Source organism: Pezoporus wallicus, unplaced genomic scaffold, assembly GCF_028554395.1.
Source record: "Pezoporus wallicus isolate ANWC-B61680 ecotype Strahan unplaced genomic scaffold, APGP_CSIRO_Pwel_v1 contig_5542, whole genome shotgun sequence".
NCBI lineage: Eukaryota > Metazoa > Chordata > Aves > Psittaciformes > Psittacidae > Pezoporus > Pezoporus wallicus.
Genome location: NW_026640165.1, coordinates 3809912 through 3827820, shown reverse-complemented (window position 1 = coordinate 3827820; position 17909 = coordinate 3809912). Strand labels below are relative to the sequence as shown.

At 35.7% G+C, this 17909-nt stretch overlaps 1 protein-coding gene across 3 annotated transcripts in view; it reads right to left on the bottom strand.

The window, feature by feature from the left end:
- Positions 1-6035: 6035 nt before the first annotated feature.
- TBC1D22A (TBC1 domain family member 22A) overlaps positions 6036-17909 on the bottom strand; it is a 169922-nt gene continuing 158048 nt past the window's right edge. For all 3 annotated transcript variants that reach the window (XM_057417910.1, XM_057417911.1, XM_057417913.1), the window contains one exon: positions 6036-7179. In XM_057417910.1, coding sequence (XP_057273893.1) covers positions 7051-7179 — 129 coding nt within the window. In that variant the 3' untranslated portion in view covers positions 6036-7050. The remainder of the gene's footprint in view (positions 7180-17909) is intronic.

Here is a 17909-nt window from a genome sequence, read left to right as displayed (position 1 = left end):
GGGGCAGAGATGCCATTTTAAAATGAAGTAATTTGTCAACACTTCTTTTTCCACTCATTTTAATTTGCATGCAAGGAAACTGAGTTTTATCTCTGGCTGTGCTACAGCGCTACAGTTTATTCACAGCAGGAAAGGTAGCAAATATAAACAGCAAGCTAATGGGCTGAACTGCTGTCTAGTTGGAGCTAAAGCTGACCTAAGTATGGATGAAGATGCAGTGCAGTAACTGCAACAAAGAAGTCAGTGTGTCCTTCAGATTGTAGCTCATCTGGGCCATGTGAACATAAAATTTGAATTTCAAGTGTGCATCTTAGAAATGTGTCTAAGAGAATTTGTGATTCTTTCTAATGTATGTGCAGAAATGCTGCTTCAAATTAAAGTTTCTAGCAGCCACTTCAACGTATGGAAATGGCAATGCTGACATCTAGCTATGGGCTTGTCCTCCAGGCTCCTTTAGTGAGAAACTTCTTAGGCACCAATCCCTTGGTATAGTTCAGAGCTCTACTCAGAAGCAGGGGTGATGGCATCGGGAAGGACCTCTTTCCATCGACAAAAGGAGTGTGTGACAAGCTCAGATGTAGACATCCTTGTTTCTGACATGCTGCAAAACTGAGGAGATAATAACTTGCATTAATATAAGAAAGTGACTACCTAACCAGCACTAACTCTTGTGTTGTTCACAGACATCCCACGCAGGACAGTTATTTCATGATTACTAGTTTTCTTGGGAAGTGCTTGCTGGATTTGGGTACACTGCTGGCTACAATTGCTTTTTAACTTGAATTGATCTGACAACATATTGGATGCTATTTTCAGAGCATTTCCATAATGAATAAAAATTTCCACAAATAAACATGTGCCCTTGGATGGGGAAAGATGAGCCTTTTTCTTCTTTTGTGGATAACAGATACAGCATCAGCCGGCATGATTTGAATTATCACAACTTTTACATCACAGAGGAGGATGGCTGTGCACCTTCAACAATAGACTCTTGCCACTGACACATTCACATGAAGTTTCTTGAGTAGGCTCTGTACTGAGAACGTAATGGCTGCTTCACCTGAAGGTGAAGATGTTCGGCCCCCCCAGGATTTTGATGACAGCAATGGAGAGAAATGGACTCCTTTCCTTTTTCAAATTTACATAACATTTTCACTGATGCAATAATGGTAAAATACCTGGGAAAAAATACAACAACAAAACCCTTTCTTTACTGATACCCCAACTTCATTCATTCCTGCATGCTAAAGCTGAATTATTTATTTGCATGAGGTAATATATTCTATACGGTTGCTGCAAATACTCGCTGACGTCTTAGGATAAATTTTTACTTGATCAGGTAGGTATTCGAGTAATGGTTTTTAACCCAGATATACAGCTCACTGTTAACTAACAGTGCACTTACAAGCACTGCTTTGAGCTGGAGTTACTGAATCGTTTTTAGATCAAAAGTGATGGAAAATTGCCAAGTCTGTTGAGCTTCCTTAGCTGTCAAAATGACGTTTCATGAGCGAGGTAGCCATCTAAGTATTGCTAACACTGGGCATCTTGTTACCAGATACATATTTATACAGAAATACAATACATTGTATTTCTGCTGCTGCTAAAAGAGTGAACAGAACTGATCAAGTGGGCTGGTAGCAGGAACTCTCCACTGGACAACTCAGTTCTTTCTGGACAAAGGTGGAAATGAAAACAAATAACCTGAATTTCAAAAAGCTTGGTCAGAGTCTGCATCCTGAGTTTGAGGATGAAGTTGTCCAAATACCCACAAGAGGCTCATTTCTTCATCCTGCCTGTAAATCAGAAATTAATGGGAATAAAATTCTTCTATTCTCCATGTTTGTTTTGGGGTGTTTTTTTTCTATTGCTCTGAAACTCAATGTTTTTGTTCCCCTGAGGAGGATCTCTGAGTAGGCACAGGTTGGATAAGATGATGGTTGGCTAAGAAATTCCTGAATTCCTGTAATAAAGTGGATTTGGCCCCGAAATCCAGATATCGCAGAAGTGGAATCTGTTGTGAAGGATACATAACAGGAAAATCAAAGCAAATACATACACTAAATCTGGATTAATCTGATAACAAAGGCAGACCGAGGGACACTCAGTACACTTCTGCTAGAAATTCTGACCCTTTCTGATTTATGTTACTAGATAGTTTTGTATTAGGAACAAAATGAATACCTGCACTGCAGCTCAGACTTTTAAAGTTGTGCCTGGAGTCTAAGTTTCCGAGGATCTCCACAGATACTGGTGGCAAATTCAGACTTTAATTTTCTATGTTGAGGAAGCTTGATCACAAGCATAAATATAGAAATGCAGTTCACAACTACGCTTTACTGACTGTGCTCATTAATTCTCTTTTGGGAGCTTGTAGGATATCCTTTTTTGGCCAAAAATGTGCATAAGTTTCAGAGCACCTGTCTTTGAGAGGCTTTCTGTAGCATCACATCATTCTCATTTCTGGCATGTATCTTGACTCAAATGTAGGGTTCATAGAGAAGATTTTGAAGTGTTAAAAGGTACTTTGATATGGTGCCATAGCAATCTAATTATTTACTCTGGTGCTGCCTCAGCTACACTAAGCTTAAGGAATTAGATGGGATGCAAGATTTTAGTTTTAACTTATAAAAATGCAAATGCTCTGGAATTAAATTGCTCAGGAACTTCACTCTCCATCATACAGTGATTAGAAGCACTTGAGATGACGTTCTTTCTCATGGCACAGCATCCTGCCTGAGTGATTGCTGGACTGGGAGCTTTTCCACTTCTCCTCATGTTCCCACCTCCAAAGAATTTAAAGCACTACAAAGAACTAACCTTCCTCCCCACTCAGTTTTCAAGGAGGAAGTGACCTGAAGTACAGATCAGATTTCCAGAATGTCCATTCTGTTCCACTTTGTATCTGTGGGATATCTGTCCAAGATGTCAGATAGGTATCCAGGACTGCTCTTGTACAAGAAAATCTACAAATAGCTCTGAGCTACGTCTCCCAGCACATTTCCTGTGAGACCTTGGGGCCTTTACTTCACTTTTTTGATAATTTCTGCTTAAAAAAAATAATTTGAAAAATCTTCTCTTGCTGATTTTCTGCAGGATCTTCCAAAGATTAAAACAGATGAAGAAACCTTCATCCTGCAGGTTATAGCAGATGAAGAGAATTTCATTCAGGTGAGAAACCAGCATGGTTACAATTCACCGTCACGCACATAACAGACAGATTGCCCATTGCCTCCCTGTGTTTCTTGTTCACTGAATGCTGTGTGGAGTTCTAAACAGAGAACTTATTAACTTTGCCTTCCATATAACCAGGCCTGTATATTTTCTTACCAGACTCATCTGGATTATTGGAAGTCTCCCTTCTCACTAGTTCCATTGACATAAGGGACTCAAACTTCCTATGTGTACAGGACGCTTCTCCTTGCTTGCTAATCTACTTAAATCATCTTTAAGCTTCCAGATGTCACTGACCCCATCACTACATTTTCCCATTTCCCCCCACAGAGCTGAGGCTTCCCCTTTTCTCTCACCTCCAGAGATGTCCAGAATTCTGTTCCTCCTCTGTTTGCTTTGCCCTGATTTTCTCTGCCTGCCCCTTAATTCAGCTCTGGTGTCAAATTGGTCTTCATCTGCTTTTTTTGCAGAAAACGCTCAGCACCTTGTGTATATGGTATATACAGACATACCTTTGGAAGCTTCCTTATTAACTTGCAAAATATACAAGATACAGTGGCAGAGAGTTGCAGAAATGTAACCGAGAACAGAGGGTTTGCTACTCCATTTGCTCTTGTGATGAAGAGTTTTGAGACTGTAAAACACGAACACAAACACACCAAAAACATGCTTTGATGTAGTAGTATGCAGTGTGCTTGATGAGAACAATAAGAAAGCTTTCCACTCTATATAGCACTTCATAAATATGCATTTATTTCCTCATCTTTCATCAGTTTTACAGTTTTAACCAGGTGCCTCGGTGGTAATATTTGTCAGGAGCATACAGTGGAATTTCAGATACTTTCTTTCTGTAGTTCTGAAGTTAAAAACGAATTCATGGGCCATTCCATAAGGAGCTGAGCCAAAAAAATAATGAAAGTAATTTCTTATAACATATTACAGAGTTATATAAGATTTCAACTTACATTTCTATCTACTCCATGTCCTGTATTTACATAGTTAACTAATATGTTTGTTATTTACATTTTTCAAATGCTGTAATCATATTTTTTTTAAATTGTACATTCTTGTTTTAGCTTTTTATTGCAGATTTTTTTTTTAAACACAAATTTTAGACACTACGGTTTTAATACTTCACATGAGTTCTAGGAAATGACTGCCTGGTTTGACTAGTAATGTGTCAAGATGCCTCCTTCATAAGAAAATACATATTACAAAGGAATTTTATAATATTCAGAATCATGCATTTTGAAAAAAAATAAGTACATGGGATGTAATAACAATAATGGTACTTCATTTTCTATGTCATATTTTGTTCGGAATGACATTTTACCTGAGATGTAGAATTGTTAAATGTGAGGTGGGTTGGGTTGGGTTGGTTTTCCAATAAATGATGTATTTTATGTAAATTCTACAGTACTGAAAATTTGAATTTTTGCATAAACGTTGGCCTTCTATGTACTATTCCCGTCTGTATAGATATATAAGTGCTATTTATGGATCTATATTTTATTTTCCAGAAAACTCTAGATCTACATAAATAAGCATGGTGAGTATACTAGGAAACTTCCCATATCCTTAAAAAGCAATGTGCTCAAGTACAATATTCAACTTCTGACACAGACATAGTAGTAAATGTGACCTCTAATGTAAATAGTTTCTTCCAAGGGAAGTAAGAGGTACCTGTTGAATTTGAAGGAAGTGGCAGACAACTATGTGGACCCGACAAAGAACATTTTATATATCCAGTCCCATAAATGTTATGCAGGAGCATCTGACAGAGCAGACAACTTTGGGTCAACTTTCCATGTTACATGTAACTACCTAAATAACGCCTTAATTAAAAAAAAGTTAACTATAGAAAACTCTTACAACATTGTACATTTAATGCTGTGTGTCTTTTCTTGTTACAGTAATACACATTTCTATTAACAAATGATTGTAGATACTAAGTTTAAAACAAATGGTCATGAATTTCAGGTTTCTTTTATTCTGTTATTGGTAGATACTCTGTTAGGCACAATATGACATTCTTTGTAAACATAAAGATAAATTTCAATACATTAGACCATAAACTGAAGTTACAGAAAATAATATACAGACATTAAAGACACATGGATCCACTACACAGTCTAGGCACAAATGCGGCAATCCAGGAGGCCTGATCTTATATCCAATGCAACTGAAACCCCCAGCTGACACCAGTGGAACAGAAATGCATCCAAGTGACCAAACATTCCTGCTTTTGAATTAATTCTTTTTTTTTTTCTCTTCTACCAAAGCTTTCATATAATTTGAAAATACACATCTCATCATCATGTGTTGGTAAAAATGTATTTTAGTCTATTTACCCTGAAACACCTAATTATTTATAAAGTCAGTGCCCAGAACTAAGAACTAAGGCCCCTAAAGAAACTAATGTAAATAACACATCTAGAAAGCTTTCTTCAAAATATGTATCTACATATTTTTAAGAACTTGAAAATAATCTTCCAAAAACCAGTCATAAGAGAAAACCTCTGACAGATCTTTTATTTCCCAAACTTAAAATTGCACTACATTTTTCAGGCAACACTGTGCAACTCGAGAACCAAAATGAGGAATAACAATTCTGAGCTTCCACCATGTTACTTATTGCAGCTGTCACCCTTAAATACCTGTATGTGTAGGGTAGGCACAAAGTAATAACAGTTATTTACATCTAATAGAGCAACATCAGAAATCTTATCTGAAAAGTTTTCTTGAAAATAAATAGCACACTTAAATTATGTGATTTTAAGAAATTATTCAGTATCCCGTGATAATGTGAAGAAACACTAATTTTATGCTATAAATTCATAGAAGACTTCCAAGTATACAGTTACTGCTGTTGTTACTGGGAACTATCTTCTCGCTTCCTCTGAATAATCAGGAAAACAGGGTATTCAATTATTTAACAAATAAGCTTTAGAAACACTACTTTTCTAACATGCTAGAAATGGAGAATAAGGCAACAACAGATAAAAATGTATCTTGCTTTGTAAACCATGCTTCTTCTTATGTTTCTTAAAAGTGAACTTTCAAGCTGAAAAACTGAAAGGCCTCAAAAGAAAAGCTTTAATTACTTTAAAAAGACCATGTCTTCTATTTCATTTGATATTTTCAATACACTCTCAAATATATAGAGAGGGATTTACTTTAGTATTACAGATGACTCTTCAGCATTAAGTAACTCCTCTGTAGGGCTAAAAAGCTTATACAGCACTCTGCAAGACTGAGTAATGTTTAGAAAAATGCCACCAATTTCCAGTGCAACCTTCTCTACTCTTACATTATTATTCTAACCCAATTGCATGGGAAAACAACAGATGGTGTGTGAATATCAGTGTCTTCTGACTTATAACCAGGTCTCCAAACCCAGGCCTTGCTGTCTCATGTCTCATTTGATCTTTACAACACTGAAAAGTTCTTTTTTTCCCACTCAAAGGAAATAACTTTTACTGACCAAAACTGGCTGATAAAGTCATGGCAGGTGATGCTGAAGCAATGACAAAATCATTCCGTAAGTAGTTTTAAGTCTTAGGTATATACAAAAATTGTTCGACATAAATTAGATAGACTTCAATTAAAGAAAGGGAAAAAAGGAAGAAAATTATGTGACAGACTCTGAATTCTTTTTTTCATGCTGAACAAAAAAGTTCACTTTCAAGTTCATTCTATGCTCAATATCCTGCTTTGTCCATTTCTTTGGTATTCTGTTCTCATTCTGCAAATTTTAACACAATTTTAATGGTCATCTTAATTCAAATGAAAGAGCAATGAGCTGAAAGCACAACCAGAAGAGATGCCATAATACTGCAGAACACATTGGTCTTCACGATTTTTGGTTCTTTATATTCATTTCTTGTAATGATTGGGGGCATCTGCAAATGCAAACTTCAGTCTGTAGGCCTCTGCTAGGAGTACACTGATTTCTTCATTTCCCCAGTGTACTGTGGGCAAATTTTGCAAAAATATCAGCAATTCCTAGGTGGAAAGAAAACAAAAAAAAAAATACATTTTTTTCACACACTAGTGTATAGGAATGGGGTACTTATACAATGATTATTTGTAAGCAATCACACCTCAGTATCCCAAACAAAGCTGAGATCCCATTACATTTAGTGATTTTCCTGTAACTTTCATAGAAATACTTGCTGTTCGGTCTTTCACTTCAGAAAGCACCTATTAATTGTAACTGAACTGTAGTTTTCGTCCAGTGTTAGAAAAATAAATAGTACTCATGAAAGAAAGCAATACTGCCCAAGTGTGCAAATTCCATGTACCTGCACTTTACTATGTTTAGACCACTACTGGTATCCCGATCATGGGGCACCTGGATACATCTTACACACTTGCAAATTTCAACCAAGCTCTAGAAGCTTTCATGTACCATTTTGTGTATAGTTCTTTAAAAATTCCACATGTATCTTCCACATTTAAGATGTTCAACCTAATTTCAGTTTGTAACATCCGATGCCCATATCATTTCAGTATGCCAGTACTAGGTATGGAGAAGGGGGGAATACCCATACTTCTTTAAAGAGCTATAAAAATCTTTAATTTTCAATACCTTGAACATTTTTAGAACCTCTTTAGGAGGTGGGTTAGAGCTGCAGACAACAACATATAAAGCAGAGTTGCCGACTAAATTGAGAAGTGCTAAAATTCTCTTCCCTAATTAGACTTTTCACATGCAAACACGAAGAATATCTGACTTCTGGTTTGCTGCTTTCTAGGTATGCCTTTTATATAGCACAGCAAACAACAGTTCAATTTCTTTCAACATTAATTATATAGCAATACAGATAAAATTAATCAACAGAAGTAATTTTAAGTGGTGATTTGAATTTCATTTCAGAAGGCCCTAAAATGTGGGTTCCTGGTTTTGTAAGGCATACATGGGGTGTTGGAACTAGATGATCTTAAAGGTCAGTTCTGATGACAGCACTAAAATCCACCATGACCCTCAGCAGGACAAAGCTTCAAATCATCATCTGTATGCTGAAACTTGTCATCTGTGAAAGCACTCTTTGGAAAATCTACTATCACCAACTATCTCCTGAGCTCATACACATGACAGTTTCATAAGATTCCCAATTTGACCAAACTTAGGAAGTTAAACTTTTTGTTTTTCTTCAATAAATGGCGATCCTAAAGGTCACAAACTCTCAAACATGATGCAAAAGGCACCCTAGGCCAAATATGAAGTTCACGTTTTAAACTTTCCAAAAAAAAAGATCCCCTGGAGATCTCCTGTCTGAGCTCTCTAGAAAAAAAAAAAAAAAATTCCTTAAAATTTCAGCTGTGGCAAAGCAGCAAAAGGCATTTTTTTTTATGAGTTCCATTACAACAAACAATGTGGAATTTTATGATGGGTGTTATAAGGCAATCTTAGGAGTAAGCATAGTTGTTAAGCTTGCCTGCCTCTCATAGGTGCTCTATTTTTGCTGCAAAATGCAGATAATTTGTGCACATTTGTATATGTGCATATATTTGTGAGCATGTGCATTTTTTTTTTTTGCATGAATATATTAAGATTTATTCTAAAGAGCAGGAATAAGTAAGCAGGAATGCAATTAAACCCACAACCATTATCTTGCTATAAATCAGAATCCTGCAACATCCCTGGCAGGTTGGATGGAGTCTTGGGTGACATGGTGTAGTGTGAGGTGTCCCTGCCCAGGTTAGAACTTGATGATCTTAAGGTCCTTTCCAACCCTAACTATGACAATATCATGTATAACTACACAGTGAAATTCTTCACCTTCATGAGGGTCTTATTTTCCTTGTCCCCCATTCTCCCTCCTCTGCATCTGCTTTCATGGAAGAAGGCTGTAGGAGCATTTAGCAAAGATCCTGTGGTTACAGTAAAGAGCAGGGAGCAGAAATGAAAATGAAATTTTTTTTTTTTTCTTGGTCTGTGCATGTTAATTATTTTGGCTTCACCAGTTTCATGGTCTTGCTATTCTGGTTCTTGCAATATGAGACAAGAAAGGAGTTGTGCAGTACTATATTTAATTATGAATAATATAATATAACAGAGCATGAGAATGCTTCTATTACACTTGAGAGAACACATTTTTAATAAACTGTTATACAGGTGTTATTTCCATCTATTTATTTGACAGTTATGCTGATAACTGTAATTAATAAATTAGCACTGCAGAGTAGGAAGGTTGTGTGGAGGGATGATAAATGCCTACCTCCACAAAAGGTGGGTTTTTTTCTTCCTCTTACAAAAGTAACTTTCAATCAGTTCTAAGACACAGCAGTTAATTCAGTGAGTTTTGTGAAATTGGCTCTTTTACTCTTTGCAGTGCCAAGACTTGCTGGGTCAGACTTATGATGTGAACTGGTACAACTGATTCATGGTTCTCAAGCAGTGTTTTGGTTTTCCTTTGGGCTACTGTTCAAACAAATTTGGCCTAAACCAATCCTCTAGGCACTGGACAGACATGAACCTTCTAGCAGACCTCAGCACTTGGACTTTGTAGGACATCACCTACTAGAATCTGCAACCAGCAGTTGCCTGTACAGAAGCTACTCAACAGCTAGTGAATGAAGCTAAACTGTTCCAGCATGAGATTAGAAAGGAGTCTACATTGGTCACACATTTGGTCCACTACACTGATTTTTTCTGTTTTGTGGCAATCATGGTTTTGTGGCAATCATACATGTTTTTCAAACTAGAAAATATTGGTACATGTGTGAAACACCGATAATTCCTGTAAATGAATGAATGCTGCTTATATATTCAGTTTTGACTGTAAGGTAATAATGCTGGATATGCATATTAGAAAATTATTGCAAAAATCGAGTTTCTTTTCTTAAAACCTCCTACATAGCAGCCATTCTTACAAACATCTCACTGCTCAATGGTTAAAAAAAGGAGGCAAAATAGCAGTCACTATTAATTTTGATACATTTAACTTTCCAGAGTACTGAAGTTACATTACCTTACGGAACAAACCACTTTTTCTGAAATAAATGTACAGGTTTAGAAGTATGCCTGGAAATGACCCACAAAATATGACACAAAACACATTATTTTTCTCCCAGGATATACAGCACAACAGAAGGAGAAATCAGGTGCTCCAGGCTTAAGGCTGGAAAACTCAAACCATTCAAACTTATGCTCTTCATTGAACATGTAAAGACTAAATCTCCAATATCCACAGTACATGAAATTTAAGGTGCATCTTAAATCTGAAATAGGATTATTGGTGAAGAACTAGTTTAGTACTTCTATGATTAACAGCAAAATTATTAATAATTTTCATCAGAATCAAATATATAAATAAATGGCAGAGTAATCCATTGACCATCTAAGTCCACTTCTGTTTGAGTGGGCATATTTGCCACTGTTACTAAGGAACAGAATCATTCCTTAGCTGCTCCTCAAAGTCTAAGACTGACACTGACTAGTGCATACGTTATAAATCTAAATGAAGTAACTGGCCAAAGATGCACTACTTAACTGATTTTCTAAATATAAGGCTTACCCTTCCTGTGATCTATTACAGAGCTTCAAAATTGGCTCAGACACAAATTAAATTTGTATTTTGTTAAAAATAAAGTAGAACTTGGCAAAAAACCTACTAAAGAAATTTTTTTTTTGCTTTAAGTGCTAAAGAAAATCATGCTGCATTTATTGTGCCCAAATATGGGGCATTCTTTGAAAACAACAGAACAACAACAACCAAACTCAAAAGAAACTCCAGAAAACAGTTTTTGGATTTGAAGAAATATACAAACCTATGCTATGCTACTCAATATTTTTAAGACCACATGAAAAGTTTATCTAAAACTGCTTAATTTAGCATTTTGCACTTACGAAAAAGGTGACAAGTGGCTCAATAATTTAATTACTATTCTTATTTTTTCTCCAACAGGTAAAGGAGGAACCACTAGAATACATCTGCAAATAAGGCATCCACATTAACTGCTTCAATTAATTTTCCTATCCACACTCATAATTAAAATATAAGACACTTTGAAATACGATGAATCATTAACTTGAAATCATATTTACCATAAAAAGCTCAGTGGTGAGAAACTGCCTGGAATATTTTGGAACAAGAAAACTGAGTATGAAAAGCATTATTTGTAAACTATTCCTGCAAGAATTTTATTTTCTGCTTAATTCAAATGATATTGTGATGTCACCTGGCTGAGGAACCAGGGCAGCCAATAGACCATCATCAGATGGGGTTTCCAGAATCCCAGTCCAATGTTTGTTTGTATTTTGGCAGCATCTACAACAAATATACTCAAAATTACATTTGGCAAACAGAATGCCCTGGTTTCACTGGCCTCCTACTGCACTGAATAGACGTATTAATCTCTTGAATTAGGCTTAGCTGCCTGACTGAGCCCACAAGCACAACTTCAGTTTGGTCAGTGTGTGGCATTTGCCCTGACATGGCACACTATGGAAAGGCATTTCCAATCTCCCTTCCCCCTTGCCATTCAAGTAGTGGTAGATTTCCTCCTGTCTGGGGAACAGTAATAGGTATCTGAGGTACGTACAACCAGCAGCTAATTCATCGTCTATGGAATAACTCTGGTAAATTAAAACCAACCAAGCAAAATAACCTCACCAAAAAGACAAACACACGGCAGCAACTCCTTCCCCCCCCCGGAGAAATTAATCCCTCTTTACTTTTACTTCTGCTTAAAAGTTAAAGACATATAGGAGTACTTTCAAAGCCATAAAACCCTGAACACTGTAGGGAATGAAACAATAGTCTGACGACTTTCTATTGCTCAGTGTTGTCTGACCAAATCTGCTCTGAGAAATCACAAGTCTCTCTATGCAGCAGCAACAGCTGGGCAAAGAGATACTATCCATAACAGAGGAAGATCAAGGAACTACTTAGATTTGCTTCCCCCTCTCCCTGTACAACAAAAACGTGAAGAGATTTTAGCACAGGTCCCCTAACATGGTTAGAGGTTTGCAGCAGATGTTGTACCAGGAGAGTGTAAGAGATGTGGGACTTTTTTTATCTAAGACCTAAGAGCAGTTTCCCACTACATACAGTGAAGGTTACAAAGAAATAAAAACAGTAACACTACTTTAACAGAGTTTGGATTTACATAATACCCTACATGTTTTCCTAAGATATACTAAAATATACTATAGCACTTTACATAGCACGCTCAACTATGCTACAATTTATAAAGTATGCTTCAACACTTAAAAACAGCTGTATAGAATATAATTATTAAAGTACAAGTACTTTCAAAATGCTGTTTTCCTTAGATAAATCCACATTTATTCTAGAACTATGTAATCACCATGTAATCGAGATAAGACTGATAAATTTGTTGTAAGTGCATGGTACAAAAGCACCTGCACAAGTACGAAAAGTATGAAGTCTATGTTTTAAACACCACAGCAGTAAGATCTGGGAGTAATGCTGGCTGTTAAGCGATGGCTGTTGTCAGATAAAAAATTATTCTTGAGGGGAAAAAAAAAACCTTACAAGAGCCAATACATATATCTAAAAGAAAATGCTACACTACCAGACAGGTATCTCAACGAGATGCTCTCCAAAGCAGTTTCCTCCAAAATCAAAATGATCAAAATGATCAATAAATGATCAAAAATCAAAACTGAATACTAATAAAACTTAATTAAAACACATTTTTAATAACTATTACAAAGCTCTCCTCATTGAGACTGTAACCCAATGAAATCTCAGCTCATTAAAACAATCTTAAAAACCAAAACCAAACAAACAAAAAAAGGAAGCAAAAGAAAGTAAATTTCATCATGTTTTGAAATCTGGTTCATTAGCAAATCCCCCTATATTATGAAGTCCACTATAATCCTTTCAATCAATATAGTTTTTAGCATACCATTTGGCAATAGTCATGGCTATTTTGTAATGGCTATCTATAGTTGTTGTGCTATTTATTGTCACCCTGACTCTGACTCCGTTTGTGGAACATCAAAACCAATTATACAACAAATAACATGCTGATAGTTAATAAAATAAAGAGTCTATGCTAATGAATAGAGCATAAATGTCTCTTCTGTGATAATCAAAGCAATTTATTTACTCCATTTATTTATCCAGTTCAGACTTTTTTGTCTGTATGAATTATTGACAAAGTACAACTGCAGTGTTTTTTTTTTAACAAAAGAAACTTAACAGAACATAAACCCCAGTAATAGAATAGTGGGTTTATTTCTAGTTAATATAAAAATAGCAATAACTAGGGTTAAAATTAAACTTGAACATACTGAGGACATTAATACAGTTGGTTTTTAATGTCAAAACAGAGAACCGGTCTATTAATTTAACAAATAAAGGCAGTCCTAAAATACAGTATTTTTCTATGAGAGTTGTTAATCCTTCCTGCTGCTAACTGCAATGTAATTATGGTCTTAGTACTTCTGGTCTACCACAGCTCTATTTTGTGATAGGCAGAACCTACAATCTTACCATATTTTATGATCATGAACTTTTTAATATTATACTTCAGGGCTGCTAAAGGTAAATTAACTTCACAGATAAATTTGCACTATTTAGTAAAGAATTGCGAGTATTTTGAACCAGAGCTCTACCTATTACACATTATGCACACAAATAAAATACCACAAAATTTATACTGGCAATTTGATCAAACAGCTTCTTTATGAGAGTTATTTGGACTTTATATTTTAGAACATAGTACCTATTTTTAAAGAACTAATGAAGTGCAATACTACTAAAATTTAATTAGAAGAATCATTGAGACAAGCTAAGGAGGAAAGCAATTATTGCCAGAGAAAATAACCATTTATCTTTTTAGATAATATAAACCGCAAATAAACAACACATATATACAAAGAATACCAAATGTTTTTATTTAATAGGAAATTATATAATGTGGTGTCAGAGAGAGCCAGAACTGGACAATGATTCAAGCATTGTTTTCCAACCAGATGTAACCACTATGCAAGCAAAGGAAATACTTAGTATAGGAATGATTTAATTCCTTTTTCCTTTACAACATTCTTTTCCACTTGCATGTGGGACTTCCAAGTGTGAAAGGGTGGCATGGATGGCTTGTTCTAAGAGGGCATCCTGCCCATGGACTCAGTCACTCCCCTGAATTGCACAGCGAAGCAGACAGAGCTATTGCCTGGCTGCAACCCTGTAATTGCTGCAGGGGCCAGGCTGGTACTGTACTGTGCAATCCTAACTTCAAATCCTCTTCCCACATACTTAGGATGAAGGATACCCGTTTGCTTGGGGACTTGGCCAAGCTCAGTCCAAATCCCACCCCCTTCAGCCTGTTATCAAAGTAGTGACAAACACACTGGCTGGTAACTTTAAAGCAGAGGTCCAGCACTTGCTGAGAGCCCAGCTGACCTTGTTCTGTTCCCTTAAAGCTACTTTTCCCTTCTTTTTACCTCTTGCTGTTGATAAGTAGTGCAGCAATAGGGCTTTAGCTCTGAGACAAGTTCTCTTTTCTTTCCCGAGCACTGTTTTCCTTCTTTCAATGCACACAGCAATATTCCCTACACTGCTGCCACATCTTATTTCTCCAGCTGTCCTAACCTGCTACATGGAGTTGCAAATAATGAGCTGTATTTCTGGAGTGCTGTGCATCTTATTAATTACCTATGTCTCTGAGTCCGAGAAAACATTTACTTCCTATTGGGCACAGCTGGAATTGAGAAAACTAAGATTTCAAAATCTAATATTAAAGAGATAGCAGGAATAGGTCACCTACTGCAGCTTAAGAAATATTTGCTGCAGATGCAGGTTAAGAGGCATAGGTGGATCTGGATCTTTCAGTGGTACATCTGACCACCTGCAGTGCTTCCTAAGCATGGAAAGCTACATGCCACAGTGCACATGTGGTTGGGTCAGCTATGGCTGAAATAGCATCCAACAGTTTGGTTTGGATACTGGATGCAGCAACGCCCTCCTTGTTCTTGTAATATCAAAGATTATGGGTGAACTTAAACTTTGATAAGCAGAAGATGGGGGAAACACTGGTTTATCCATGCTAAGTGGCAGGGATATTTAAGCTTGCACTGGCATAGTCTGAAAGATTTAGGAGAGATAAGTTCTTGGCAAGTCATAAATCAGTTTCACTCAAGAACTCCCACCTTGAATATGAAAGTTCACGCCCTATCCTGTAACAGTTTAGAGAAAAACAAACAAACAAACAAACAAACAAACAAACAAACTCAAAACCCAAACACAATATTTGCTGAAATAGTGACTATTCAACTTTGCAAATTCTTTTTTCTTCTACACTTTTCTCTTGATCATTACCTAAGTTATGCATCTAGACTTTCTTAAAAGGGTTATCAATTCTTTCCAAAGAATTGCCTCTTAATCAATCATCTTTATCTTTTATACACCATGACATGTTAACCATTGGACCATGCCATACAGAACTCTGACCAGTATTAAACTAACTGCAGAAAAAAAGGTTATTCAGAGTTCTAACTAGACTTGATGCATCTTAAAAATGGATACTTGAAGAAAAAAATCTAAATAGGTTAAAGGTTAATTTATTCTGCTATCAGCTTCCATTCAGCAGCTCAAGTGTATAGTGGTTTTCAGCAAGTATATATATTATTCTTTTATATAATATATATTATTTGATTCAAATATATATTTTTATTCTTCTTTCAAGTGCAAAATCTCCCATTAATCTTCTGCAAACATACAGAAATATGCTATTCTTATCATGAATTTCATATTCCTAATAAGAACTCCATAGAAACACACCTTAGTATTCTGAAAATGAAAGCTTATGAAAAGTTGATGGCCTTATCATTTCCCTTTCATGTTTTTCTTTTCATGACTACTGAAAAGGATTGCTGGACTCAGCATATTAAAACCACTAAACCAGCAATTAAAGTCCTGTTTTATCCAGTATGGAACTCTTACACAAGTCATTAGCAATCTTAATTGCTAATCATAAAATATGTGGTTCTAAAGAACTATGTCAGAGAAGCTGTGCTTACTTAGCTGAAGAAAAGATTTACATCTTCATTTACACAGATATGAAAATATATGAATTAATATAGTAAAAAGAAACTAAGGGAACACATTTTAGCTGTTATCGCAGGTAGCCCTATACCCTTGTTCTCAAACAAAACCAAAAACCAAAACCACAAGCAATACATATCCCTAAAGCTTAAAATGGGAAATAAATTTGCATGTTAGATATTCTTGTTAACAAACTTACTAAATACATGTTATTATCTACAGGTTTATATGACAAGGTTAAGCACACAGACATAAAAACAAAGCAAACATTCCCACAGGACACAAAAGATGTTCAACTCCATAAAAAGCCATCTGATTTCTGTAATACCTTTTATTCTGAACTGTCTCAAAATGCTTCAAAATTACATGCATGTGAAACCGAAGATACTTACACAGAATATTCAGTGCTCAAGAAAGAAGAAGAAGTAAACTTACTCCAACACTGGTGTAAATTCATGCTTAAATCAGACAAACAAAAATATTCTTGAATTCTTTCTTACATTTAAACTAGTAAAAACAGAACTTCCATTTTAAAAATCTCATATGAAAATTGACTACCCGGGAAAGGTCCAGGAAGCATCTGTGCTTCAATTGCTACAGCACAGAGCAGAATGCTTCTGAGCCACTCTATGCTTTTTGTCATGTTGTTTGATGAAATATTGCTACATGGCTGGTATTTGGAGATATGTGTACTTCTTATGCATCAAAATATAATCATAGCAAATACATTTAAGGAGAAGCCCAGATAAATCGTTTGTCACTAGCTCTGTGCAAAAGAAGCAAATAAAGAACGGATGCAAATTTCCAGAGTATACAAAGTCATGAAGATCAGAAGTCATCCTATTAAAAAAAAAACAATAAACAAACACAGAACCTGCTGAACAAATTAAGACTGCAGCAATTGTGGCTGAATTTCATTTCTGAAATGAATTGCCAATGAGTAAGTTACTACATTCTTTTTTTCTGTAGTCAAGCAAGATCAAAATATTTGTACAGCAGATTCCAATAGAAAATTTACAGTTCTGCTTCTCCATAAAGTCCATATGCTACCCACTTGGTTTGGTTTTCCTGACCATAATTTGGCAAGGCATTTTAAGCGGAAGAGTTTTATACAGCTCCAAATTCATACATATTCACCCCTCTCAGCGACTTAAATTTTAAGACCATAGTATGAATAGCTAAAAGCTCATCAAAAAAAAAAAGAAGAAAGAAAATCATAAAATATCAATTGAACATAATGAACCACAGGGACAAGAGTGCATCAAAACTTCTGTATTTTCCACTTTAAGCAATTAGTATGTTTTGACAAAAAGGTACTTCACATTGTAAATCGTTCTGAGTAAAATCTCATCTTGTTTTAGAGAAAACATATTAAGGATCACTGACATAAAATTGCCTGTATACAGATCTTAAGTAGAACTACCTGAGATATATAATTCTAACATGCAATAAATATTTCACAATGTAGCAGCTATTCAGTGTATTTTCATAACTAAAAAAAGGAAAAAAATCCTAAGGATAATTCAAGTGGAATATTGTCAGTATCTTAGGGATATAGGACTGAAAGAGGCCATTCCCATTCCATTGTTTAATCACCCACACCACATGAAGCCATAAATAGGCGTTTTCCTCTAAATTTTAAATAAATGTTCCCCACTTGCAATGTCAAAATCCACAAAGCATTTGTCCACCTCTAACAAACTTCAGGAC